Genomic DNA, 21000 nt, shown 5'->3' on the forward strand with positions numbered 1-21000 from the left:
GCAGCAGTTCGGATGAAAATTACAAGCCAACAAAAGAAGACCAACATATGACAGAGAGATAAATATACCATGACATCTCTCCTGTCCCATTCCAATGTTTTTGAGAAAAGGAGGACTGGATCAATTGCTCTATGATAACTTAACTAGACAAATGCAAGTTAGAAGCCAAAACATTTCCAACAACCTGTACAGAAACAACAAAATTTACAACTGAAAAATGTCACTAACACCCATTCAGGCAGATGTGTTAATTTTTGTTTGTTTCGCAAAGGACAGGTTATTATCAAAGAGAGAGAGAGAGAGCGGTGCGTGATCCTTCAGCCTGCCTTAGTTTTCTTAAGTAACTTTCTGCTTGATACTGGGAGTTTCCGGTCGATAGTCCTTCCTCTCAGAGACATTACGCTTCACCTTGGCACTAACAGGAGACTCCTGATTTAATGAAGGGCTGGAGTGGCATTTCTTCAGTCCAGGACCATCAATCTCACTGGTACTCAGCAGCTCCTTTCCTGCTCCTTCTTTGAGAAGAGACACGTAGATTTCATAACGGGTTTTCTGGAAAAAAAGAAAGAAAAGACTCGGTCTATAGTGTCACTTCTGCGATGGGTGTGGAAATCACTCACGACAAATGGGACGCCTAGCAAGTAAGCCAGCAGAGCAATATTAGCTAGTGGGTAACAAGGGCATTCAGAAGTAATACTTAAATGTCTTGTTAACTGAAAACCGAAGGATGTGTGTTGGCTCTTTCTCAGGAGAAGCATTTGAATTTTGAATGTTGTATTTTGAAAGGAAAGGCAAAGAATCTTGTCCAAAGTAGTGGATTTAAGAGTGTGGAATAACTTCCTCCTTGCATTTAGTAAGGATCTTCAGTCTACACACAAGACTTAGGCAGACTAATAAGAAGGATCATTATTGTTGCCTCAACTTGTCCTTTCCTATACTTCCCCCTTTATGCTTTTTGAAAACAATAGAATCCCTTTCATTTTATGCCCACCTGATCACTATGTAAAGTAGAAAATTCAGCAATGGCAAATGGATATACATTTACATATACAATTCAGAACTTTAATTTACTAGGTATTCATCTTTCCATGCAGATTATGAATATTATGATTTAGCATTTTGATGTCTAAATAATCATTACAGATTGAACTTAGGTTTTTCTCTATGCCATGTGTTTCAGTATGGTATGGATTTCTAATTATTTGTAAAAGATACCATTGCTGGTCTTCAGCTAGGCAGACTGTTGCATTTTAATGTATCACTTCACTGCCACAAATTTCTGAGCCCAACAGGCACCAAATACAAAGTGTAAAAGAAGATTTAACATATTTTTGAAAATGCCAACGGCTGAATCTGTTCACTCTCTAGAAAACCACGACTCCTCTGTATGTGGCAGTTTCATCTGCAGCTTCACTCATTTGTGCCGTGATTAACTCAGATAACTAGTGGTGATTAATCAGAATTCAGAAAAAGGCTTTTAAGAGGTGCAAAATGAAGATGCTAGAATCTCTAGGATTACTTATTTAATGACATGCATTCTGACCCTTCCCAATGAATCATGACAAATGTTGATGAAGTTCTACCAAATGCCCTACATTCTTTAAAGGGAAGCTTATTGTCAAAACTGTGCTCTCCAACAAAGTACAAAAAGGGCTTTCTGTAATTTCAAAGCATGACTCAGGTAAGCATTGCTATACAAATGCAGGAAGATTTCAAGGCTTCTTTAAAAGAAAACAAGACAAAAAGCAATGGTGGTGGACGAGCTTTCGAAAGCCTTGGAAGAGACGGATTATAAGAAAAATCAATTTGACAGTTAAATGAAATAGTCATGTGCTTAGTATTTATACTTCCAGCAATGGTGAAAAGACAACTAATTATATAAGCATGTCACTCAACAATACGGAACTAGTGAGGTGAATGCTGATACCATTTTGAACTGATTATGCTTCATCAGATAATGAATAAGCTGGAGAACTGAACAGCGAGGAAATGGTGCCACAAATGATGATTGTCGTATAGCAATTATTCTTCAGCCTTGGAGTTTTTCTCCCTCTATTCCAAATTTTTAATCTAACCTTTTTTTTTTATAGCTCCCACCTTCTGGAACATCTTATCCGCTAAGGTGAGACTAGTTCCCACCCTCCTGATGTTTCCTAAGAGCCTTAAGACCTGGCTCTACCAGATGGCTTGAGGACCCAATGGGAGAACTTCATACTGGAAGTAGTTGACTACTTAAATTTCAACCCCACCTTCCCCACCCCACCCCACCCCACCCCCGGTGTGTCTGACTCCCTTCTTTGCTACGTTGTGTTCATAGTTTTTTAATCCGTTAATGTTTTGATCTACTGTGTTTTTTAATGTTTTTCAATGTTTTTATGCTGTAAGTCACAAAGAGTTTTGGATACAAGATGGGCGGCAAATAAATTTAAATTAACAAACAAACAAATAAGCAGCTTTCTTTTAAAAATAGTATATTGGCCATGTTTGTCAGGTGATATTCTAATGAATTTTCATTTATTTATCTATTAGGTCTATATAGCAATAGCACTTAGACTTATATACCACTCCATAGTGCTTTACAGCCCTCTCTGGGCAGTTTACAATGTCAACATATTGCCCCCAACAATCTGGGTCCTCATTTTAGTGACTTCGGAAGAATGGAAGGCTGAGTCAACCTTGAGCCGGTCAGAATTGAACTCCAGGCTGTGGGCAGAGTTTGCCTGTAATACTGCATTCTAACTCTGCCTTTTCTTTAGGAACTTAAGGCTCCCTTCATTTATCCCCTGTGAGGAAGATTGACCCAAGAACATGACTGACCCAAGACTGACCCAGGGTGTTAATTGCTATACAGGCTAATCCATATATAATCCATATATAAATGGTTTGTTGGGAACTAAAACATTGAAAACCATGGCTCTAGAAAAGTGTAGAATAGCACTGCCTATAATTTAGCTCAACTCCAGAACTTAAACCCTATTCCTTAAGTAGTCAATCACTGCCATCCAGAAATGGCATCCACTACTCTTGTTCCATCCCTAGTGGCATACTGGTAGTTTCTGGAAATTCAAATGAATAAGAGAGGAAGCTTCCTGCATAGGTTAACCCTATAAAGAATGGAGGAAATGCCAGTGTCAAATGAAGACAAAGAAGCAGAATTAAAAAGGCAAGAGTAACATGAGAATATCACTGTCTTCCTAAATTATTATAGACTGATTATTCAAAAACTAACAGCCTAGTTCAGGGGTAGGCAACCTTGGCTCTTTTATGACTCGTGGACTTCAATTCCCAGAATTCCTGAGCCAGCCATGCTGTCATAAAAGAGCCAAGGTTGCCTACCCCGGCCTAGTTCAAACAAAGCAAATACACATCTGGTCCACCATTCTACATTTATGCTTTACTAGACAACCTGTGCTCTGTTGGGTCATCATTATAAAGGTATTTGCTTACCTAAAAATAAAAACAAAATGATCATTGGTGTGCAAAAAAGCAGTGGGAATGGAAGCAACTTCTAACTTCCTGCTGGTTTCCCTTCTGACTTTCTTTGTAGGAAGCTGGCTTGGAGCATTGGGAATGACAATCAAGTAACTGCAGTGGACTGCAGTTACCTAGCAGCAATGAAGTAGTCACAATTTTGCCAAATTTTAATCCCACGAAAGTCATAGGTCCTAGATTTTGGTTGTATTCTGTAAAGTTAACCCGTTTAAGGTAAATTGATTCAAAAATGTTGTCCTATGATGCACTGTTTTGCCTAACTGAAGATTACAAACAATGGAACAGAAATGAGAGTCTTAGTAATACATAGACATCAATGGGATAGTTTTCTCCCATTTAGACCTTTTTGATTAAAACATGTGGCAATCTTCCCTCCATTTTAATTATAGTTAAAAACTTTAAGCAGATATAACGTCTCACTACTCATTTGCTGAAGTTCTATGATCTCTACAATGACTATCTTCAAATTAGTGCTCAGTCTTAGTTGACCACAGCATACCTCAAATTCCAAATAATGGTCTTTCAACTTGTAGTCTTCAATCTCCTTGCCCTTAAGTTTCTTATCAGGTGGGTAGGAACGATGTTCAGCTAGTTCAGTAGAGACCTGCTTCAGTTTGCTCTCGTGGGATTTTAGCTGGTCATCCTGCAGAGGTAATTACATGGTTTAGATTAGAATGAACCTCTAGTGCATTTAGTAAAATAATTAAAAAAGCATTTCAATTGCTTTAGGAGTGTTCAGTTCCTAAATCCAGAACTCAACTATTCCTGGTTCTTAAATCAGCAATTCAAATATTACAAGGATTTTAATTAAATTAACAAGAATTTTCTAAACAAAACTTAGAACGATCCATCCATCATGTGACCTAATCAGTACAGGTGGACCTCAACTTACAACCAGTTGCTTAGTGATTGTTCACATTTACAAGAGACCTCCCTTGATAGAGTAGAGTAGAGTAGAATAGAACAGAATAGAATCTTTATTGTCACTTTAAATGTACACTAGTCAGCATACAGTACATTAAAATGAAATTTTGTTGCATTCAGCTCTCAAAAAATACCATTATTCATATACCGACATACAGACACATACATGACACAGAGAAACATCACAGTCTAGTTCAAATGTACATGGTGGAAAAAAAAAGAATCCTGCAAATACTTACAATCTAGATTCAAAGTATGAACAGTTCCCCCTCTCCTGAATGATTGCATGACTGCACTTTGGACACTGAGCATTCGGGCTGCATTTATGGTCATTTACCATGTCCCACAGTCATATGATCATTTTGGTTCTTGGCAAAATCGGCCGATAGCAAGCCATTGGTTAGCTTAATGACCACAACCAACACAAAAAGATTATAAAATCAGGTCAGTCACTTAGGTGACCTGATTTATGACTATCATGAGTTGCAACCATGATGGGCAGGCTCCATAACAGTCGTAACTCAAGGACTACTGGTACCTAACTTGTAAACTTATCATGGGTCAAAGGAGAGATCACTCTGTTGGCTGGTACTGTTGTTGCCCATTTCCACATTCTGCCAGCCTAGAAAGAACAGCTACGTTCACAGTTGACTTGGAAATCACATAGCCAGCCTCCATACTACTTTTGGTATCGTAACTAATGAATCAAGTGCCCATATGCATACAATTATTTGAGAATGATTGCAAGGGAGAATAATACTGGAAGCCCTGTTTGTGCAAGCTGTAAGGAGAGGGGGAAACAAACAAACAAACAAACAACATTCACCTGAGATAATTTGGTGGTAGAGGCAGGTAAGAGAGGGCGGCTAAATTTCTTCTGGGATCCAATTGCAGCTGGAAACGGTGGGGCAGAAAAAACAGCTGCCACAGAATTGATCTTATTGATCCAGGACTCCATTTCTTCAGGGCTCCTGTGGAAGAGAGACAGATTAATCAGTGACTCTGGCTGGCCTCAGGCATAAGACTTGCACATTCTCTTCAATATCTGCACTGGCATAGAAAGAAAGAATGGCTAGTTTAGGCCACTCTTACATATGCTTGCGTCAGAATATGTTTCTCTTGCAGCAACTCAGGATTTGTCCCTGAGTGTAAGCCACATTTAGGAAAATTCCATATTTTTCTTGCTTCCTTCCATCTTTTGTTCAACAGTCTCTTTCTTGCATAATGCATATAATCTTTGTTTAGCAGACACAACTGGAACCAGCAACTTGATGGTTGAGCAAAGCAATTGCTGAAGAGAAACATCACAATTTTTTGACCTTACATCAGCTTTCATTTGCTTTATAGACATACAAAGGTCATGAATGTGAGTACTAGTTGTTAAGTTACTCTTTCGTCACCGCTGCAACTGCAAATGACCACTAAACAAGGCGGTTGCTAAATGAGGACTTCCTGAAAAGAGTGCTTTCCTGTTAAGCTTCAGAACACAGAGTAATAATCTTAACTTAAGTTTGAGTCAACCAAGGAGGCAGAGTGTCTGCAGGGTATGGTTAAAAAACATCAAGATGGTGGCCATCAAGGGCTGATCAAAACTCTGCCTGATTTTCATATGCTTAGGCATAATTTTGATCACACTATCACAGCTGCCAATTTGACTTTTTTTTTTATCATACCCTCCAGACACTCTTCTGGAGTCATTCCTACAGTTCATTGAATGACCCCGAAACACTGGAAGTTTTTAAGAAGAGATTGGACAACCATTTGTCTGAAATGGGATAGGGTTTCCTGCTGAGCAGGGGGTTGGACTAGAAGACCTCCAAGGTCCCTTCCAACTGTTATTCTGTTAACCTAGGCTTCTAATTAATGTCATCAAAGTCCACTTATGAGGGGTGCTTAGTGCTCTCTGATCTTGGTTGTTTTCTGGCAGACATTCCATGACCCAAACTAGGTAACATCATCAGTGCACTGATGTTGTTACATACTTTGAGTAATGAAACATCTGCAAGAAAATAATCAAGCTTTGAGACCCCCACACACCCCTCATTTCAGCCCTGAACTACAAATATTCCCTAAAGTCCACCTAAGTCAGTGATGGCGAACCTTTTAGAGACCGAGTGCCCAAACTGCAACCCAAAACCCACTTATGTATCGTCGGGTGCCGGATGGGCGTGGCCCATTAGGTGGGTGTGGCCCATTGGGTGGGCGTGGCTTCGGTGATAACGGCAGACTGGGTGGGACTAAAAAGTTCAATCAATCAATTCCAACTTTGCAAGATCTTTTTTTTCCCCGCGAGAAGTTGAAATTGATTGATTGATTGATTGAACCTTTTTTTTGTTTTGCACATGGCAGTGGAGGCCTAAAGCGAAAAGGTTTTATAAAACCCAGCTGAAGGCCTAGGACTGGGGCGGCGGTGTACCTGCCCACAGAGAGGGCTCTGCGTGCCATAGGTTCGCCACCACGGACCTAAGTGATCTAGGGACATTGCCACTCCCTTTCTTCTTTCCAGCAGAAGTAACCATTACAACAATTTAAATTTTATAATTAGCCCCTAGCCCAAAATTTAATTTTAACATTATTATTTACATTTCTAGTTTCTCCGCTAGTAAGGTGGATAAGGGTCTAGATTAGCCTTCCCTGAAAGTTTTGATGCATTTCAATGATCTGCAAAACACACCCCTATAGCTTTGACTTAAGTCTAAACACCGGCTCTACCCAATAGAAAAAAATATCTGCATTGCAGCTGTTACAAAAGTCACGTGCATGTCTCTTTTGTAGTTTTTTTCCTCTAAAGTTTAAATGACTAAAAGGATTCATTTTTTTTAGATATTACTTTGAACAGCTTGTCCTGACCTTGACTTTGATGGTTAAGGCTTAAAAGCTGCATGTTATATATTACCACATATACTAAGGTGTGCTTTTTCTTCCCCACCCCTGTATATATTATAGCAGACCTGTAACACAGATTTAAGGCCAAGACAGTTATTGCAACTACTGAATAATTCTGCTACTTGGGTTGCCTGACTAACACTGGAAACCTCTAGCAAGATTTTATAAGCAAAGGATGGACCTCAAACAGCTTCAGTATTTACTTATGGGAGCCTGCAGTCCTTTATACTCAGAACTGAAAAATATAGTTTGAAAAAAAGGGAGAGGGGGGAAAACAAACTTGAAACAAGTCTTTGGAGAGGCACCCAATGTTTCTAAGATTATTATTATTTTCATGAACCACACCATGCAAGAAACCAAACTGGAACCTACTGAGCTTGAAAAAGCAAAACTCTCCAGTCAGCTGTCTTCAATTTCAGGACATTTGGCTTCTTCTCATAGTCGGTTGCCTTTGATGCTAGTGCATGGTGAACGCTGACGGCATTCTTAAGGTCATCCTCTGATAAAGCCTTCTCTGGTTTGTATTCGTCCTGCAGAAATTAAAAGGGTAGATTTATCTTTTTGCATGTTTTTTTTAAACCCTGGCTGCAATCAAACAGCAGGCAAGAACTCAAATTGCTTTGTAAACAACCACCAGAAGTGACAAAGGCAAGAGCATGTTGTTACGATCATACACATGTTTATTGCAAATGAGCGATGGGTGAGAAAGTAACTTATCTTGCATTACAATATGAAATTACCCCTATTCACTCTTATTAAACACTAGCTGTACCCGGCCACGCGTTGCTGTGGCTCAGTCTGGTTAAATGGAAAAGAAAGAATTGGAAATTTGGAAATCGTAAATGGATCATAAATTGGAAACATTGAAATGGAATCGTAAAATCGTAGTGTGTGTTGCTTTTACGTCCAACAGATGGCGCTGTTTTTCAAAAAACATGTTTTTACCTGTCACAGGTGTGACATCTATATAATAGTAGGTATTTAAAACACGTGCATATTCGAATGCAACGTTGTGTCAAAATTTCAAAGCAATCGGTGAAGAACTTTCGGAGATTTAAGATTTTGAATAAACGAACATTTACATTTTTATTTATATAGATATCTGAAGTGAAAAGCCTACTATATATCCACATGGGTGCACAGAAGAATACATCCTGCAAAGAAAAAAAAATGATTCAAAACACCAGTACGTCTAAGTTATAGATATGGAAAGTTTACTCTTTCCATTAAATTATAAATTAATATGGAAATCTGTTGAGCGAAGTTTTTATTAGATTTATATCCCCCCTTTTGAACAGGAGCTCTAAATAGCATATATAGTGCTTCTTCTTATTTGTCCCTGCAAGATAACCTTTATTGTCATTTTTTTAATGTGGGCACAACGGCACACATTGAAAATGAAATTTAGTTATCCGCTCTCAAAGTGAAACACATACATGACACAGCTAAACATACTATATACAACATAATAGCAACCTTGTGAGGTAGGTTGGGTTGACCAAGAGCCAACTGGCACAATCACTCAATGAGTTTCCATGGTTGAGGGTGGACTTAGAATTCAGATCTCTCCACTCCTCCTCCACTGCCTTAACCTCCACACCTCACTGGTTACAATAAATGGTACAAGTTGGAAAAATAAAAAAAACAACTACTTTCCTTTCCTTCCCTTTCCTCCAAGCATTCCTCTGAGTGCTCAAAGTGAGATACATATTTTTTCTCAATTTTTCCAAAGGTAAGAGTGAGTGGCTCAAAGTTACCCAATCACTTTCTGTGGTTGAATGACATTAATCAACATTTAACCACTATAGCACATTGGTTGATACACTCCCACTTCTAAAACCTTCAGATGAGTTTAAGAAATATCCTAGAAGTACCGAGCACAGGGCTTTTGTGTAGAAATAAAGCCAGCATCCCCCTCATTTTGCCATTGCAATTTTTCTCCTTTATATCTACCTGGTGAATGTTCTGTACAGCTGACATCTTCAATTACAAAAAGACCATTAAGATAAAATGTCATGGAGAACTCTGAGCAAAAAAAGAAATAACGCCACAAAATGGCATAGAAAATGTGCAGCAGAATTCCAAATCAGCATTGATATATGAAAATACTTCCAGTAGCAGCTGCTCTAATTAACCAAAAATCTTCAGTGTAGTTGTTACAGGTCAGCTGTTGATTAAATCCATTTCAACATAGCACTGAACCATGGCAAATTCACTGTAGAACAGTCCACAGCCAAAATTTTGTAACCAGATAAATAAAAATTCCCCCCAGGTTTGAGTGATGGATTTGAATCATGTGCTAAATATCTAGAGAGGGTGGTAAATTAGAAGTCAAAGCAAGTAGGACAGGGGTGTCAAACTGCCGGCCCATGGGCCGGTTTCATCATACCGGAGCCGCGCCCACCCCATTGCCGGCAATGGCAAAAAAGCTCCGATACATCGCACGACGTCACGAGTTTGACATGTCTGAAGTAGGAGAAAAGCTTTTAAAAGGGCTGGAAATAAGCCTACCAAATAAAGTAAATGAGCCTCTGTCGGCCAGGTAGAGTGATGCCCATTAGCAGTTATGGGGCAAGCCAGAAATGCCGCCAAGGCAACCGAGGACAGGTGCCTGCGCTTTTAGCCACTGTACAGAGGGAAAAACAAATGTGAAAGGTACAACTTCTTTTTGTCCTAAGCCTTTTCACGCCTCTTTTACAGAACCAGGAATAGTACTGGAGGACTATGACTTTCATATCTGATCATGAAGTTATCTGGAACTTTAAGCTTGCAAATAAACTATGTTTGACAGTAATACGGATGCTCTTTTTGAACAGTTGAGGATTTTAGCAAAAGCAATCTTGTGCTAAGGTGGCGTGGTGGCTCAGCGGTTAAGACACTGGGTTTGTCAGCTGGAAAGCCAGCAGCCCAGGTTTGAGACCCAAGCGCCATGCGATGGGGTGAGCTCCTGCCCTCGCTCCAGTTCCTGCCCACCTAGCAGTTCAAAGGCATGCAAATGTGAGTAGATAAATAGGTACCACTTCGGTGGGAAGGTAAAGTGCTCCATGATGTCATGCTGGCCACATGACTGCGGGAATGTCTTCAGACAGTGCTGGCTCAATGGCCTTGAAACAGAGATGAGTACTGCCTCCTATAGTTGGCAACGACTAGGGGAGTAAAATCTGCAGGGATTCCTTTACCTATTTACCTCCTAATCCTGTACTAATATTAGTAACTGACACTTCATTTGCATTTAGAATGGGGTTTTGGAAAAGGGAAGAAAAGCTTTTGGTGCTAATAGAAGTCAACAGAAAAGAAGGATGGTTATCCAAATGCTTGGGAATTCTATGTATGAGGAGAACAGAGTAGCAGGTTCAAAAAGATAGCAGTTCTGGCATTCCTTGAGTGGGAAGCAAAGCAACTTGGTTCCTAGGAACAGAATGCTTTCTCATACTTAGAATAAAACTACGGAAGCTGTAACACAATTTCTGAATTGCGACTACTGCCTAAGATTTTGCTGAACAAGCCTTAGAAATTCTATACACATTTATCTTGAATTCTCACTGAATGTAGGGGGACTATTTCAAAGCAAGCAGGCATCTGATTTTATTTAAACAAAAAAAAGAACAACCCAGAAAATATATGGGTGTCTCTTTTACGCACAAAACAAAAACCATTTTGAATGCAGTTAAATATCAGTGCCAACATTTGCTCTAAATTTTCAGACAGACAAAAGAGACATCACTCCATTTTTCATCTTCCATTTGGCAAGATGAAGAATATTTCATACACCCAAGGAATAATGAAAAATCCCTATTCCGGGGATTACTCAGCCAAATCTTGTGATCAAAATGCAGACCGGAGGGCAGGAGCTTTTGAGATGAAGACACAGGCTCCATTTTCAAGGAGTGCCAGAGGATACTACAGAATAGGAGCACAGCATGGAGCACAGTTGAGAAAAGGATCGACATTTTGCTCCCTGCATTTTTTTTTTTGCACTTCTGCCAGAAGTTCCTGCAAAATGCATTCCATATTGTATTATATATATGGAGGGTCGCTGTATCATTCTCTGAAACAAGGTATTGCCCCTAGAGTTGAATCCTGGGCCTGAAGCTATAAATTCCATCACATTTTAATCAAAGGGTGATAGTACATTTGGATGGATATGAAAATCAATTCCAAGTCCCCCCCCCAAAAAAAATAATCAAGCTAGCCCACATTGTAATGTTTCAGCTTTTTTATGGATTTGGTACATCCTCCTCCCAAGTTTTACCTGTACGTATATAAGAATGTGTCATAAAAGGGACAAACCACATTACAGAAATATGTCATTGATCTGATCTCTGGAGCATTGTCTAGATCAGTCTTTTTCATCACTAGCAACTTTAAAATGTATGGACTGCATGCTGGCTGGGGAATTCTGGGGCTGAAGCCCAGCCATGTTAAAGTTACCAAGACTGAGAAATGTTGATTTAGACATATTAAGTACTGTATCTTCCAAATGTGTGAAACTCGAAGTCCTATTATCACCAATTTGTGCAACCCATGGCTCTTATAATCCAACACATACGTAAGGTAAAAGGCTGTTTTTGGAAAACAAACAAACAAACAATTACCTCAAGAATTCAAAACTGATTACTATCACTCTATGAAGTCCACTACTGTTTGTTTTTTTATTACATTTCATCTTGCTAAGAAGAGAGAGTGAACCTGAGACCATAGGTGTTCACGAGGGAGGTAATAAATTATTGGCTTTTTAATCATTTTTTTAATATTTCATAGCGTTTTGCAGGCCAACTTAAACAACTTAAGGCTGCCACTGAGGTTCTCAGCTTGCTTTTCGTCAAGTAGTTTCTTTTTATTTCTCTCTTCCCATATACGAAAGTATTATAAAATGAAATAGACTGCACAGGGGAGAAGTTGTCAACAGAGCATCTACACTAAATAATACTGAAGGCAGGTTTCACATGCTGGAGGGTATTGTTCTTACTAAGATTTGCAATGAATGGTTCTGTTCAAATATAATTAGTAGCCATTTGCATTGGCTCTATTCAAATATAAATAGTAGCTACTAAGATGGCTCAGATGATCTATCATACTTAATGCTACTCCATATGAGAGAGGGAGGAAGCCACAGGGGCCATGAACCTATCAACCTAGAAAAAAACCCTAGGTATGCAATAATTTTAAAAAATTACAAGGAACAGGAAATATTTGTAAAAGGAAAAATGATTTGAATTTTTCCTAAAGAATTCATTAGGCTAAAGTAATAATATTTGCTGATCCTGACTTTCCTAAGTACATATTTTATTTTGGCAGCAGAATTTGATTAAATGTGCATTGCACTGCACTTCATTTTGAAAGCACTGATTATAAAACAATAAGGTAAGTTAAGTTTCAATAGATAATGCCATCATTTTCTCAAAATATAACAAATGCATGTGAGATTCTCCCATTAGTTCCAATGACACAAGATGACCCTATACTTTTGTGTGTATGTGTGTGCTTCTACATATAATATATATGTATATATGCATGTATACATCTTGATATCAGAAAGTCAAACTGTAGCAATGATTAATGTTTAGCAACTCTAATCTTATCTATGAAATTCCATATAAAGTTTTTAAACAAAGAATTTAACTTGACAAAACAGTTAAGGGAAATAAGTTTTAGTAGTTCTTTCAATGTGTGCACAATGTGTAGGCCAAGATTAATTTTAAGTCCAATCTTGTCCCATTGTACCCTTCATATTAACCTTCACTATCGAACAGAATAAATGGGAGTTCTAAATATTTAATTGGTTTGGCACTGAAACTCAGGGACCATTAACTACAGATCTGTAACATATTGACTCTCCTACAAAGAGGATTTCAGATTGATCACATATAAGGTGGTAAACAGGAATGGGGACCGGTGTTTCTCCAAATTATGCTGTATAACATCATCTAGCATCATGTATCATTAGCTATTTGGCTAGCAAAACTCTAGTTCAGAAAAATCTGACAGGCTGAAAAGTTCCCAAACTTGTCCCTCACACACAGCTTTCCACAAACCTTATTGCATGGCATTTCAATGGTGTGGGTTTTCACTTAAAAAAGCATTGGTCCCAAAGCTCTTCAGCTTGTTGACTCCTTCATGAAATTTCATATTCTTCATCAAGCCAGAAACATTATATGAAAATAACTTATAAATATTACTATAACTAAACAGTGCTATGAATTATAACAACGATGACAAGAGAATTCAAGGCTGCTCTCACTGGTGGCTGACCGACCAATCCTGGGTAATACTGTCTCACCGCTAGCTACCTCATCTTCAGGATTAGGGATTGGTGTAGAGACTCAAAGATTAATTGATCCCAAACAACTTTCTATAATATATTGACCTCAAACCATTTATCAATCTTTTGGATAATCCCATTGACTTTTGGGGGTCAATTTTGACCATTTTGGGGGACCCTGACTTAGATCAATGGAATTAGTTTTTACAAGGAATATTCCCAAGCACATCCTCACTAACATCACTCTGACGGAAAGAAACTGGCCTGAACACACACCTGCTTTACTCACTACAACTTAAATTGGATGCCATGGTTTACTTCCATCCTTCCCATTCATTGTAGCTATTTCCATGGAAAGGTTCCAATCATTAAGAATCAAGGCTATTATTAGTTTCCTAGATAAGCAAGACTGTTTATATACACTAGTGAAGGAATGCTGGGCAAATAGAATAGAATATTGGAAGCCAGCTTTTTGATATGTTGCCTATCTTGTGTATCTCTGTGTTTCTTCCATTTCTGAGCTATGCTACTGAAGAAATGCATATTCTTGTCCTGTTTTACATTTTTCTCCTATGCCATTTGAAATTTCTAGAATTGAAAAATGGAAGACAGATAGTGTGTTCCAACAAGCAAGGGGCCAAGCCATTCCTTGTCTGACAAGCAGGTTGCAGAATCTAGTGCACAATGGTAAGTTGTATTTAATCAGCCCATTTAAGAGCCTTTCCATTCCTCAATTCCCCCATTTTTAAGTTGGTTCACCCAAATGTTTGCTCCATGTTCACTATTGGCTTCACTCATACCATCTCTCTCTCTTTGGTGATTTTAAAAGCATTTCTGATGACCAGTTATAAAACTGTTGTGTCCTCCTTTCTTTTCCCAGCTTCTCCATTTTCTGATTTTTCCCAGGTAAAAACTGAATTTAAAAGCAAACTTTGTGACATTCCACATGGCATCCGAAGACCATTTTGTATCCTTTTCTTCAACACATTTTTCTTTTCAGCAAGATATTTTCTTCCAGGAAGAAGGGCATATTAGAATCATTATTTTTCGAGATGCTACAATTAATAATCTTTTGACTTTAATCTCTAAGGGGAGAGCACTAGATATCACTCATACTATTTTAAAAAGTTTAGAATGAAGGAAGCATCCAGAAGCAAGTGGAACCAAGGTCACAGGGCAAATTCAGGACAATGCAATATTCTTGTTGATATAAAGAAACAGCTTTTTCTGAGGGCCATTCTCAAAAATTTAATCTATTACTCACAAACACTGTACTACTTGGAGTACTGTAGACAGTATCCCTCAAAAGATGCTGTGAAAAGTAGTATGTCTGGCAATGCTAGCACAGTGTGAAGGGGACTTCCTTCAACTTTCCCCGAGCTCTAGCGGAAGACATTGACAAGTGACTTGATATGTGAATTTGGGAATCCTTGAATCAGAGTTGATAAAACCGGTTTCAAGGAGAGAACTACAGAAGCGGAACATTCAAATATAAACATTTTGTACAACAGTGGAAACTGTCTGCAGGTAAGAGATGACAATTGTACCATGAAAACATTATCTAAGAATCTGCTATTGACAACCAATTTGTTCTTAAAATCACTGCTTCTATACAGCACCTCTTCCTATGGCAAAGATCATCCTAATGAAATCTCAGTCACACTTGGCAGATTCTACCATATTGTCTGAAAGAGGAAGCAAAAATGCTTAGTTCATTATCCATGGCTGGAAACCCTACCTTAAAGATAGATTACTGTTAATATAAATATATTATATAAATAAAAATAAAAGTAACCAATTTATAAAGTGTAGCTGTTTTTCAAGAAGAATAAAGAAGTCAAACAACAATTGAGGAATCATGAGAAAAATCTGGCATCTTTTAAAATTCTAGATGATTTTTTTTCAAAGTTTCACATGCTCTGTTAAAATAAATCAAGAGCTCTGTTAAAAATAAATCAAGCTTAACAGCAAAAAAAATAAATACTTTTTTAAAAAAAACTGCAGTATTTGAAAAACAGCATTTGCAATGCTTGACTTTGGAATTAGCTAAGACATAACATCAGCAACATAATTCATAGCCCACACTCCCTGTCTCTTAAAAAAAAGGATGTCATTGTTGTGAACACTGGAATAAAAAAGTAAAGAAAAAGATTAATATCATCTGGTCATTTTTAATTTATAAACACAATAGGATTATCTTCTAAAGTGAAGAGATATTTTCTATATACAGTACTTCAATCTCTACATCAGTCTTTATACATTTTCTTCAGAACAGAAACATTTGGCATTTGTTCATAAAACTATTTTTTTTATTTTCAACCATCATCTTTATATCTGCACATATATACAAACGGAATCTTTGTTTCAGATTAATACCAGTTTAACTGTTGTGATTTTAGAGAATCCTGGAACTATTATTGAATGAGATGTTATAATGATAGAAATGTAGGACCTCTCACAGATCTATAATTCTAAAATTCCCATGAAAGGGATGCTGTTGTAGAAGTAGAAAGTAGAAGTAGTTTGTCTGAGAGTTTTTATAATACTCATGGTTGGTTTTGCTCTTGAAAAAACAGCAAAGAAACCATTCTAATATAAACCTTGCCCGTCAATTACCTTTATTCAACTAATTATTGGAGAAATAGTGTTTTGAAGATGATCAGAAAGGCTATGTCATCCTTATAAGACTGACTTCCATGTAAATGTCTATAAGAAGGCAGTCTTTTGACAATTTAGACCAACTCTAATCATTTCTAGCCAGTATTGTTAATGGTAACCCAAAATATCTGAAGGACATCAAACTATCTGTTCAATTGTTTCCAATTGCTGCCTTAATAAATAACATGGAAGGATAAAGCTTGGAAAAGTCTATTTGGTGATTATTTCTGTAGTGATGTTAAGGAACACAAGATGCAGAACACAAGGTAACCTTATTAAGATCAACCAATCCACAAGTAGATAAGTGACAGATCACCTCAGTAGAGAAACATATAGTATATTTGAGTGTTTCAAGGAAGCAAGAGAAGGTGAATTATGGAGAGTGTGACTTCCACTATCTCTGCTTTTCTAAGCTATGAAAAACTGCACATTTCCCCAATATGATGACAGAATATATAACTCCTAAATTTGGAAGAGGAAATGTATTCTGCTTCGGGCTTTACGAAGGGGAAAAAAAATTCAGATTATGTATGCTCTTGAAACAGCCCAAAGCAATTCATTAATATCTAAAATTTATTTATTTATTTATTAAATTTCTATCCTGCCCATCTCACTGGTATAACAACTCCGGGTGGTTTACAATAAGATAAAAAGTAAAAAAGTATCATAAAACAAATAAAATTGGAAAAAATCAAACAGCAAAGCTAAAACCCAAAATGATGGTTGGTCTGAAGGTGGGGATCTTCTCTCTACCTCATCAGCCATCCCCAAGTTAGTGCACCCCAATGTGGCCCCAGGTCAGTTGCCAGAGCCAAGTTTTTCCGGTTCTTCCAGAAGGCCAGGAGTGTGGGGGCAGACCTCATCTTCACAGGAGAATATTCCAGAAAGCAGAGGCCACAGAAGAAAAGGGTCTTCTCCTGAACCCTACCAGCTAAAATTCTTTGACAGATAGGATACCAAATGGGTCGCTTCTGCTGGAATGAGTGTGGTGGGCTAATCCCATTGGGGTGAGATGGTTCGTCAGATAGACCTTATTATCCTGACTTGTCTTGTGGTCGTGGTGCGTTCATCACTCAACAAAGCAACTCTAAAGAAGGACAAACAAAAAGGCTTCTGCCTTTTAACCAAGAAGAGTTGAAAGAAACAAAATCTTACCTTCTGCAAATAAAGCACAGTTCCTTTAAGGACAGCATAAAAGGTTTTCCATCCTCTCTTTCCTCGTGGAGCTAGGAAAGCAACACACACACACACAAAAACAAATTCTGTTTAAAATATGGTAGCTCTAATATAAATAATATGCTCTTTTGGGGCTCTTTCTCAGCCCCCCCTTTTCTTCTAAAAACTAAATTTTGATTAAAAAAACAATAGAAAAAAAGAGATTATAAAAAGAGAAAGCCAAAAGTGAAGAAAAAAGAAGAAAATATTATTTAAAATCATAACAAAGTTTGTTTTTTTTTTAAAAAAAGAGTATTGTAGGAGAAGGGTAGTCCAAAGAAGCAGCAGTGCACAATAGGGACTTGATATTTGTCCCTTCCAGAAAGAAAAATTCTTAATATTCTTTTTCTCTCTCCTCTTTTCCTGTATTTACCAGCCCTATTATTCCTTGGAGCTGCCTGCGACAAAAGGAATACCTCAAGTGGTGGCAGTGAATTGAAACATGTAAGAAATGAAAACACTAGAAAAGCTTTTCAGCCTATTTCAGGACTTGGTGTTTTTTTGGGGGGTGGGAGAGGGGGGGAGGAAGAATTGGCTCTTGGTCCAGTCCCAGTTTTCTCAGCAAGATTTCAGAAGTGGTTTGCCATTCCCTCGTTCCTAGGACTGAGAGGGAAGAATGGCCAAGGTCACTCAGCTGGCTTTGTGCCTAAGGAGAGAACTGGAACGCCTGGTTTCAAGCCAAATGCCCTAAATCAGGGGTCCCCAACCCCCGGGCTGTGGCCCATTCGGAATCAGACCACACATGCGGCTCCACTTGTGCGTGCGAGGGCGCATGCCGGCCGCTCTCACGGAACCATCCCCTCTTCTCCCCCTCCTCCTGTCCACCACTCCGCTAAGCCAGAAAGGTTGGGGACGGCCTGCCTTAACCACTACACCAAACTGGCTCTCCCGGGCTTGAACTAAGAAGAGGTTAAGCAAGAGAGCCATCTCATCCTTTGACCTCCATCACAGAGAAGTCTTCCCACATATCTGTGGCAAAGTGAAATGACTGGAGGGGAATAGCAAAGCTTAGCAAAGGGGAAAGAAGATTGCGGCTGTGTGCTAATTCCCCTTCCATCTCTTGGAGCAATTCTCAAGATGGGTTGCTGGAGCTGTTTCCCTCCTTAACCTTCCTAAACATTTGCACAAGGCATTTTCTCAGCTTTTCCCTCCGGGCTGCCAGATTCCCAGATACTCTTCTAGTAGCACCTTTTATTTACATTCCCAGTAGCAAGCGAACATGCATATACAACTGCACATATTCAAGCTTCTGTATTTACCACTTCCCTCCCTCCCACAGTCAGCTCTTTTTTGGGGGGGGGAAGAGTAGCTCCCCCTAAAAAGCACTCACTTTTCTTTCCATCCATATCAGCATGGATTTTACGTGCCAGGAATCCGGTTTTGTACACAGCAGCATTGGGATCATGAGGAATGTCCAGAAAGGGGTTATTGGAATTGCCGATGCGACTGACAGACTTTCCATTATCCTTCTCATCAGTACCATCAGAAGGGGATTTTTTCTTCTCTTCGTCATCTCTAAAGCAAATTCAAACACAAACCCCACATTCAGTCACGCACATTTTATTTCACTAATCAGATTAAGCAAAGGTGCATGTTTTGTTATCATCGCCTTTATTTACTGAGTAGCTGGGAAGCTTGATTTCACGCTAGGACCTGTGGTTCTAAAATGACCGGAGGCATTTCATGTACACCTTATATTAAACCGCAAGAAATCTCATTAGTTTCAGTGGGAAGGCTTAGATGTATCTTTGGGGATAGGAACTGGGATGGAAACCTTGGCAGACCATTCTCATTTCAAGACATGGTAGGATTGCATTCAGCCACAAGGTGGTTTGTGTTGAGGCTTTGTGCATTTCAATGTGCTATTTCAAGAGTTTTATATTTTAAATTACAGGGGGTGGGAGGGGACCTTGCAGTGCCTGATTTTCTGGCAAGAGCAGCTTGCAACAGCTGGACATTGTTGATCAAAGTTCAAAAAAAAACTTGGCAAAGACTCTTGTAATTGAGCCCTGGAGCTTCAATGTACGGAAAATTGCCATCCTGCCCAGTGGATAAACTGTTCTGACCTATTGTACCCCAGATCCCTTCAGCCTTTCCTCTTGTCCCTTTTCTCTTATAGTCAGTAACAATTAAATAGTTAGCCCTTCGACTTAGACTAGATCAGAAAACAGACTCCACAGGACTAGAGCTATATTTTATTGAGATAGACCTTAGTAACAGAATCTTGCAAGCCTGCCCATCTCTCCCCTTCCTTCCCCTTGTGTTCCAGAACATTGGTGTGTGTGTGTGTGTGTGTGTGTGTGTGTGTTATGTCTGAGACTTTATAACACTGTCCTGTCTCTCTAAACATAACATATTCCTTCTGCACCTGAAGGCTTTTGAATTCCTTCTCCAAGGTCATCTTTCTGACTTCCTACACAAATCCCTTAGTTCAACCTTTTCTTCACCACAGCCCTCTTTAAATACCTTTTTTTGGCCACAGACCATGGCCATGGACCTCCAAGACTTAACTCAAGATTTAAATTATAACATTTCTTCAAGCCTTCGTGGACCCCTTGTGAGGATATTGCGGCCCCCTAGGGGTCCGCGGATCACAGGTTGAGAACCATGGCCTTAGTTCATATTTACCATTATTTACCGTTTCTTGGAAGGCAACTTCCTCTGATTCAGAGTTTGGCTATTGCTTCATTTTGCTCCATATACCCTGCATATACTAGAATCCATTAAGGCCACACGGTTTAATCCAATAAGAAGCAACCAGATATTTCTCAGCCCTCATACTCAGGAACCTGTAATCAGCAGATGATGGAGCAACCGCTCCAACTTAATGCCCTCCATATTCAATGAGACTACAATCCAAGTATCCAGCATACTAGATCCCAAAATCTAGACCCAGCTAGGTCCCACAAGCGAGCATACTATAATCCCTACACAACTAGCGGCACCAAGATGAAACAATGTGGTACAGATTGAAATGGGGAAATTGTACATTTGTTCTGCCTCTGAACTATGACTCCCTCCGTGCACCCTGTCCCATTATCACATACACACTGCTACCACTGCGTACAGCTTTGACGCAGCTGTACAAAGCAAGATGGGCACTTTCTCCTTTCCTCTCTGCTGAAATCTGTCACAGTCCAGGCATGAATTAATGGAATTGCTCTCTGTTTTATTTTTGGAACCTATCCTCGGATACAGATTATCTGTCAGTATCCTCAGATGGAAGTGTTCTAAATCAACCCTCTGCCATGCAGTCGTTCCTCTGCATCTTAACTTTTCTTTCAAAACTAAAAAACAAGGAGCATCTGCTTACTTCAACCTCGGTCAGCTTACACATATATTTTTTTTCAAACCACTTGCCCTTGATCAAGAAAGGCAGTTTTGTTCTTTAAATGTTAAAATGTCCATAAATTACGGGAAGCAGAAGGCAACTGGGCTTTGTTTTTCCTTGAAGACATTTCGCTCCTTGTTCAAGAAGCTTCTTCAGTTTTGACTAAAGCTTCTTGGATGAGAAGAGAAACGCCTTCAAGGAAAAGCAAAGTATGGTTGCCTTTTGAAAAAGC

At 38.9% G+C, this 21000-nt stretch overlaps 1 protein-coding gene across 1 annotated transcript in view; it reads right to left on the reverse strand.

The window, feature by feature from the left end:
- Positions 1–298: 298 nt before the first annotated feature.
- PSD3 (pleckstrin and Sec7 domain containing 3) overlaps positions 299–21000 on the reverse strand; it is a 52366-nt gene continuing 31664 nt past the window's right edge. The window contains exons 3-8 of the mRNA XM_015814652.1: positions 18768–18952; positions 17378–17448; positions 7675–7832; positions 5243–5387; positions 3992–4135; positions 299–552 (exon numbers count right to left, since the gene is read on the reverse strand). Coding sequence (XP_015670138.1) covers positions 337–552; positions 3992–4135; positions 5243–5387; positions 7675–7832; positions 17378–17448; positions 18768–18952 — 919 coding nt within the window. The 3' untranslated portion in view covers positions 299–336. The remainder of the gene's footprint in view (positions 553–3991; positions 4136–5242; positions 5388–7674; positions 7833–17377; positions 17449–18767; positions 18953–21000) is intronic.

The sequence above is a fragment of the Protobothrops mucrosquamatus genome, unplaced genomic scaffold, assembly GCF_001527695.2.
Source record: "Protobothrops mucrosquamatus isolate PMUCROS unplaced genomic scaffold, P.Mucros_1.0 scaffold270, whole genome shotgun sequence".
NCBI lineage: Eukaryota > Metazoa > Chordata > Lepidosauria > Squamata > Viperidae > Protobothrops > Protobothrops mucrosquamatus.